The 7,711-nt window shown below is 34.8% G+C and overlaps 1 protein-coding gene across 1 annotated transcript in view; it reads right to left on the bottom strand.

The window, feature by feature from the left end:
- Positions 1-4,048: 4,048 nt before the first annotated feature.
- Positions 4,049-7,711, bottom strand: part of CDH9 (cadherin 9) — a 57,370-nt gene continuing 53,707 nt past the window's right edge. The window contains exon 11 of the mRNA XM_085220391.1: positions 4,049-4,944. Within this exon, the coding sequence (XP_085076517.1) occupies positions 4,457-4,944 (488 nt within the window). The 3' untranslated portion in view covers positions 4,049-4,456. The remainder of the gene's footprint in view (positions 4,945-7,711) is intronic.

Below are 7,711 nucleotides of genomic sequence, written 5' to 3'. Positions count from 1 at the left end.
TTTAATAAGGAGAAACTATGTTAATATTTTGCTGAAGGTTATAACCTTCCGTGGAAAATCATCTCCAGCGGTTATTTTTTTACTGATGAAAGAGCTTATCAAACAGTTTATCAATTTATGAAATTCAAAATAAAAATACAAAGAATATATATGCATTACAAAACTAGACATTCGTCATACATTCATCTTTTTTCAGCTTTTGAGATATTTGCTTGTATTGAGATAGATTTGTTTCTTTTTCTTAGAATATTCCTTCATTTAGACTTTTTTTTTTTTTTTTTTTTAACTTCACCTCACTTCTCTCCCACCTGCTTTCATTCCTTTTTCTGAGTGGCAGAAAAATTGATCCTTGCTTACAATATCATCATAAAAATGATATTTCTTCTCCTTGATACTCTTCTAAAGTCTCACAACCTTTAACTTCCTGGTGACACATATATGAGATTTGAGGAAACCCCAAGAATCTGTAGCCTCACTAGATATGGTAGATTTCATATATGATAAAGGTGGTGAAGTGACCAGAACTTCTGTCTCTCACTTCCTTTGCAGATGCAGAATTTTCTATAGAAATATTGCTAGAAGGAGTTCCTTCTTTTGTCTCTCTCTTCTGTTTCTGCTACCTAGTCAATATCGTATATCCCAAAGGATCAATCAGAAATTCTGCCAAGGTTGGGACACATATTATATGCCTATTGAGAAGAAGACCAATCTTCTTTGGACCTTTTGTCTATTGCACCTATCAGTGTATCACCTTGCCAAAATGCCAAAAGAAACCAATAGCTTCACAGGTACCAACTAGAATCATTCAAAAAAATTAAAAAATAAAAATAAAAATCTATGCTTGTCAGCCTCTTCTACCATGTTAAGGCTCGCGATAGCCATGAACACCTCCATGGAAGTACACTGGGAAACAGTCTGACTTATGACACCAGAAGATGTTCTTTGCATTGCATATGTATGACATTTTAGTTCTACTGCATTACATATAATCAAAAAAGCAAAAAACAATCTCAGTAGATGGAAACAGTTAAAAATGATACAGAGCAAAATGGAAATATTACAGTAATTTCTACTGTGAATTCAAATGCTTCTTTGATGACATAATGAGTATTTACTGTGTTGCTTTATACAGAAGAGTAAGAGTAAGAATAAAAAAGGACATATATAATAGAAAAAAAAATTTGTGGCCCATTTGAATGCATAAACACACATAGCTATAATTAAGCATATCAGGTAGTATACTGACCTTAATGATTTTAAGAATGTCTTAATGATTTAAGAAGTCTTAATGATTTTAAGAATGCTTGAAATTTTTAGTAATTTCTAGAAACTTCTTGTTTTGCTACATCAGCTATGTGAAATTCTGTAAGCTGTAGATCTATGTAGGTCATACTCTCAACATATAATACTTTAAGTAGTACAGGGCTCTTGTACTCACTGTTAAAATAACGGGAAAGCATGGGAAAGTGTAGTCTCATTCCCATGCTGAAAACAAAGTCTAAAACTCTCGCTTTTTGTTTTAGTGGCAATGACTCACGGAATGAGAAATCCAAGACTGAGAGAAGGAGGGGCTTGTGCCTTTTTTTTCTTTTAAGATCTCCTGGAGTTTATGCTCTTCCAAAAGTACTGCAGAGGTGCCATGATATATTGACATCAAGTATATGCCTGCATCAGAGACTTCTGTGAGGAGACTTTTGCAATGCTTCTTCCTCTCTCTTCTTTTGGGCAGGGAAAGGCAGGAGATGAATAGTAACAATACACAGATAATTTCCATATGGAAAATATAAATTATAAATTAAATGCATACATGTAATGAAGATTAATGCCTTGCACTCTGTTTCCTTCATTCTACTTTCACCAGTAGCCTCTCTGAAATCAAACTGACAACTGATGCACTCGTTCCAGTTCTTAGAATCTAAAAGCCTTATTCAACTCCACTGGTGTTTACCTTGTCTGTATGCAGCCTTGCCTGGGGACAGACGTATTCTCGTTTTCATCTCTCCTGACACAACATCATTGTCTAATATTCAGATTTCTGATGACAACTTACAAAATTGCTAAAAGCTTGCCTCTTAGTCGAGTATACTGTGTTTGTCACTGAAGTTTGTGTTAACAATTTCTTTGTGTCAAGGAAGTTCTTCCTACGGTCCTGTTCTGGTTTGGTTTGGTTTGAATATTTTCTCCCAGCAGTTCCTCTGCTTACTGACAACACTGTTTAGGACATGCATTCTGAAAATCTGTTTTTCACCTCGAGAAGTCACAAAAAAGAAATATGCATCAATATACCATCAAGCTTTAAGTAGGTGTCTTGCTACTACAGCATCTGCAGGCTATCTTGACTTTTTGTCACTATTTTTTTTAAATTCAATATATTGTTGCAAACTTGACATGCAGCTCAAAGTGAGCTGTTTAGGTGCTTGCCTGCAGCTCCCTGGCCCCCTGACCTCCCTCTGAGAACAAAGTTCAGAGATGCATTATAGAAACTAGCAGGAGAAATTGTTACAGGGATAAAGTGAAGATACAGTAAAGAGATATTTTTTGAGAAACTTAGTAGAAAGGAAAATATGAGGCAGGACTGTGTTCCTATGCCTGACTGAAGTGATCTTATGTGTAAGCTCTCTATTAGCTCTTTAGTAAGAGAAGGGTGCCTCAGTAGGGCACGTTATATCATCTTTTGTATATAAGAGGTAAAATTAGCTAATGTAGAGTCAATAAAATATGTACGAACACACACAATGAAATTGTTTGAGATCCACTATCTCAGATTTCAGTTAATTTTATGTGGAATCCTTTTTTTAATCAAAATTTGAGCATCTGGGAAATGACAAATATCCTTTTAAATATAGAATGTACTTGTTTCTGAAAAAATACAACTATTTTCCATTATTAAAAATTATGATAATGAACAAGAATTATATTCTTAAAATATTTTGGGGGGCTTTCTGACAGAATTAATTTGAAGGTGCCTATTAATTTTTTTTTTCCTGAAAAAAAAAATCTGAAAAATACCTAATTTATGTAAATCTAGATTATGAAATCTAATAATCTAGAGAAAATCTTAAAAACAGGTTATTTTGGACATCCAGATGCACTTAGTTTTCCCTAAAAATTGTAGTAATATATATGGTATGCATCCTGTATTGTTAATTTATTTGGTTCTTTTAATGCTTCGTTTTGTAAACAAAAACTTTTTAACTCTCAGTCAGATCACAGCTGATCCAGGTAAATTCCTCCTATCCTGTATTGGAAAGAAAAATGTGCATTGCATGAAAGGTGAGGAAGCAAACATATTAGAAATCTAAATGTCAATTAGATAACTGTTGTTAACACTTTAAAATATATGCAAATGTAGATAGTTCTTTGAAAGAAGAGAACACACTAAACTATTTAATAAAATATTCAACATGAACAAAGTTGAATGTTGTTTCTACTGCATGTCTTACTTTAATTTAGAAAGGCACTATTAGTAAGAGAAGTCTAATTGTCCTAAAACCACAAAATAATATTAGAATACAATCTATTTCCCTTTTCTTATGTCTACCAAAATAAATCTTCACGGTTCCTTTAAACCCCAGGCATGTATCTATTAAATCCAGTCCCTTGTTACCTGGTCACAAACGAAGGTAAGCGGGGGTGTAGAGGAGTTTCACAAAACAAAAACAAACAAACAAAAAACCAGTAATCTTATGCCATATAGTAATACACATTGCAAGGCAAATGGCATTTATTTATAATTAAAATTTCAAAATCATTTATCTTTTTTCTATGCTACATTCCCAATACAAAGTACTCTCCATACTGTTCTTGCACAGCACATTTCAACTATTGATCCATTATAAGAAGATGCATCTGAAAATTAAGTTTTGCACGATACGCATTTTTATATGTTCAGAAAAATTGAACAGTTTTTTTGTGATTAACAAATTACGTGCATAAGTAGTGTTTTTATAAATACTAATTTATTTAATAAAAATACAAAAATATAAATATACATATATAAAAATATCATGATGAATCAACACACAGACATTCTTTAACTCAATAAATATGGCAGTAATGTTAATATAATTTAAATATACTTTAGAGATTATATTACAGTGTGGGTTCACAATGTCCCAGCTAATAGGAAAGCTAAAGCAAAGTAATAAAACAAAGAAAAATCCACCTCATTATTAAAGGCACAGAAAGCCTTTTATTGTGTTTTCATTGTAAATGAAAACCTTTTTTCAGAAATTTCTAGGCAGAAAGGGTGAATTATAGATTTTTTTTATCTAAATCATTCGTAACAATTTACGTTGACTTACTGATTAAGCAAACCCTTACTAAGACAGCAACTATTTTTAGTAAAAAATAAAAAAAAAAAAAAAGAAAATCCCGAGTAATAGAGAGTAGGCCACTTTATCTAGTAACATAGACATGAATTCCACTAACATTGACCAGGTCACAGATTACTTCCTCAGTCTCTATCACTTTCCTCTCCACCATACATATCTGCTAATTTTTTAAACCGAGGTCCCCAGTCACTGAGGTAATCATAGTCTTGGTTGCCATCTGTGGCGAGTGACTCCAGGCTGCTGAGTGAATTTGCTATGGAATCATTTCCTTCATAAGCATACGTTGCTAGTGAATCATAAGGAGGGGCAGCTGGGTCTGAATCATTTTCCTTTAGCCTTCGATGAATAAAATCTTGAACATCAATGTTTTCCCAAAGCGGTGCAGTCCGTCTTATCTGAAATATAGTTTCCGGTAAGACATCTCTTCTCATCTTACTTTCCTCCCTTGCTTCTGGATTTCTCAATGTGCCAATGTCAAAAGCCTGGGTGTCTTCTTCCCCACCCCCTTCATCATTGTATGTCACAATGTTGTCTCGAACATCATCCTTCGAGATGATCAAGGGTTCTTTCTTCTTCTGTCTCTTGAGGGCTGCAAACAAGACAACTAGCACTGAAAAGAAACAAAAGACGAAAGAAGAAATGTAGAGTTAGAAATGAAATATATGAGAAAATATTTTCATTACCTGTTGTTCTTGAAATGTCAAAGGATTTTTAATAGAGAAATAGGTACAAAAGCTGAAGTTGAGGTTAATAAGTAAAAATATTAGCACTTGTGCAAGCCAAATGTATATGTTCTTTTAAACCTATGGGAGCAATGGTTAAAATATTATGTATTCCATGTAGATGTACAAGTTACTATTAAGCTGAAGTTTAAAACTGGAGAATGTCTTAAAATAGATCATCTTACAAGCATTTGACTTCGACTTTACTTTTGTGAAGTACTGCCTTGCTGGCAGTCACTAAGGGTAATTTTATCAAAAGTAGTTGAGTCTCCTAAACAAAAAGAATTCTCTTTCTTGAAAGCTAGTGATATAGGTATTCTAAGTGCATGATTCACTACTGAAAGCAGGATCTGCAAGTTCTCCTAAAAATAAGAACCTGAGAATCTTCAGCTATCAATATTATTGACTAAACTGATTTTTTTTGCTTCATTGACTGCAGGAATTGAAATCTGATCTCTGTTACTGTTTCACTGAAAGCATGATTCTGGTAGTTTAAGAAATACTAGTTGAATAAGTCTTCGTTTTGGAGAGGTAAGAATTGGCACTAAGCTGATCCTCTACAGAGGTAGATGAGAAACTAAAGTCAAGCTTTGTAAATACATTCTTCTGGTTAAATGCTATTGATTGTAGGAATTCAATACTTAAATGCATTTAAAAATCTGACCCTTGCTCCAGTATCTGAAGTAAATAGGAAAGGCCAACAAAATCATCTGTCAGTGAGGCATAACAGCGGATGCCAAACCACACCTAAAGGCATTAGTGCAGTGTATTAAGCCTTTGGAGCAAAGTTTTTTACTCTAAATGACTTGAGTGATGGTGAATAAAAAGAATGGACATACTGAGGCCAGAGGGGGGAACAAAGATACTTTGCGTGTCATAGTACAGAGCTGCAAAGATAAAGGCTGTTCTGTATGTGATTTTGTGAGTGTACAGAAAGAATCTTTTTCAAGTTTTTTTCTAGTACTAGACAAGGAGTAGTCTATACATAAATTTAGTAACTTCATATAAAAGAGGGCAGCTGTGAGGGTAGAACACTAAAAAATTATTATGAAAAAGTGCATCACAGCTGGGTACTTAAAGCTTCTCCTGTAATAGGCACAGTCATGCCACTCTACTGTCTGAACACACTTCTTGGTGAACAGTATTTAAATAAAGTTACAAGAACTACATCAGCTGTAAGCTAAGAATTTTGTTTAGCTGCATTCCAGCCTTATTCTACTTCAGCTTCAACTATGTCTGTAGTGTTAAGTAAAGCAGGATCTCTGACCCTGGGTCCACAAGATTCAATTTGGTCTCGCTTGTTTTGCACAGTGCAGGTCCCTGAGTCTGTTCTGTCTCATGTGGTGTTGCTGTGGTCCTAAGGAGCAGTTATGATCTTGATTTTTATTTTTAGTTCAGTGTTTCTGTACTAACGCACTGAAACCCACCAGAGTGGTGCATTCATAGTGAGAGAGTATGTGTTTTGTGGTATATGCTTCTTGCTCTGTGTTATCACATGAGAGAGGGCTTTGAAGGTACAGAGCCCATAGACATGGTGTTAAGAACTGTGGAAGCTGGAGAGCCAGATCTGACAGAGCTTGAATCAAGATTGCTTGCTGGGAGGTGTGCCCTGCAAGTTCTGCTGCTCAGACTGTGCTTGGACAATGTCCTGAGGAAGTAAATTTGTATCAGGCTGAAAACAGGAAAGCAGTGATGCTCAAACCTGAACATTAGGAATAACTGGCTTATCAGAGCTCAAGCACTCTCCCTTCCCAGATGCAGTTCCCAAATACATAGTTCTGTCTCCTAACAGCCTCTGTGGTCATCCGAACATTTACTGGGGGTAGGCCAAATCCACTTGATCTTGCTAGCAATCCAAATACTGACAAAATCATATAACCTTACACCTGTTAACTTCTCACTCCCCCCTTGGCAATCTGCACTGGTTGAGATGGGTGGGAAGCAGATGAGATCTATCATAGAGATTGACTGGAATGTGGAGACAATGGATCTCTTAAGGAGGCATTTTTTTTGGCCAGCAAAACTAACAAGTTACATGATCTTAAAAACATGTTATGAGCTACCATTTATTCTAATTCCTTCAGATATTCCCTATTTTTTCAAATGCTGCTGCTGTCCAGCTACCCATCTAACTTCTGTGCTCAAACTTTATTTAATCAGCTGTACTCACTACCACTTGCAAGCAATTGAACATTTCTCTTCTGTGCTTTTGAGCTAAATATTTCCTGAGCATAAAAATTACAAATCATTCATGATTAAATAGCTGGTATAATTGATATTTTTCTAATCATGGAAAAGCATATCACTCATCTTCAGGAAGACGACTTTCAGAGCCCTGGATTAAAATGACAACCTGTTTATAACGCAAAATATTACTCTGATGTGCACAGTATCTGAAACTGAACCTAGATTTTTAAATTTCTTTTCCCCAGATAACATCAATAGTCTCATTGTTTCATTTTTATTCATTCTTACAAATTATAATGATGAATAACAGCCCACATTTACTCCTTTTCCCCTCCCACCTCCTCTTCCATCTTAGAATAGATTCCTTATAAAGGAATAAAAGATTGCATTAGATATGAAATATTCCTCTGCAGTGTCATATGAATAAGGGGTTGAAGAATATCAGGGTCCTAGAAGCAACCAGTCCTT

This window comes from Meleagris gallopavo, chromosome 3, assembly GCF_905368555.1.
Source record: "Meleagris gallopavo chromosome 3, MGAL_WU_HG_1.1, whole genome shotgun sequence".
NCBI classification, from domain to species: Eukaryota; Metazoa; Chordata; class Aves; order Galliformes; family Phasianidae; genus Meleagris; species Meleagris gallopavo.
This window is presented reverse-complemented; position numbering and strand designations above follow the sequence as displayed.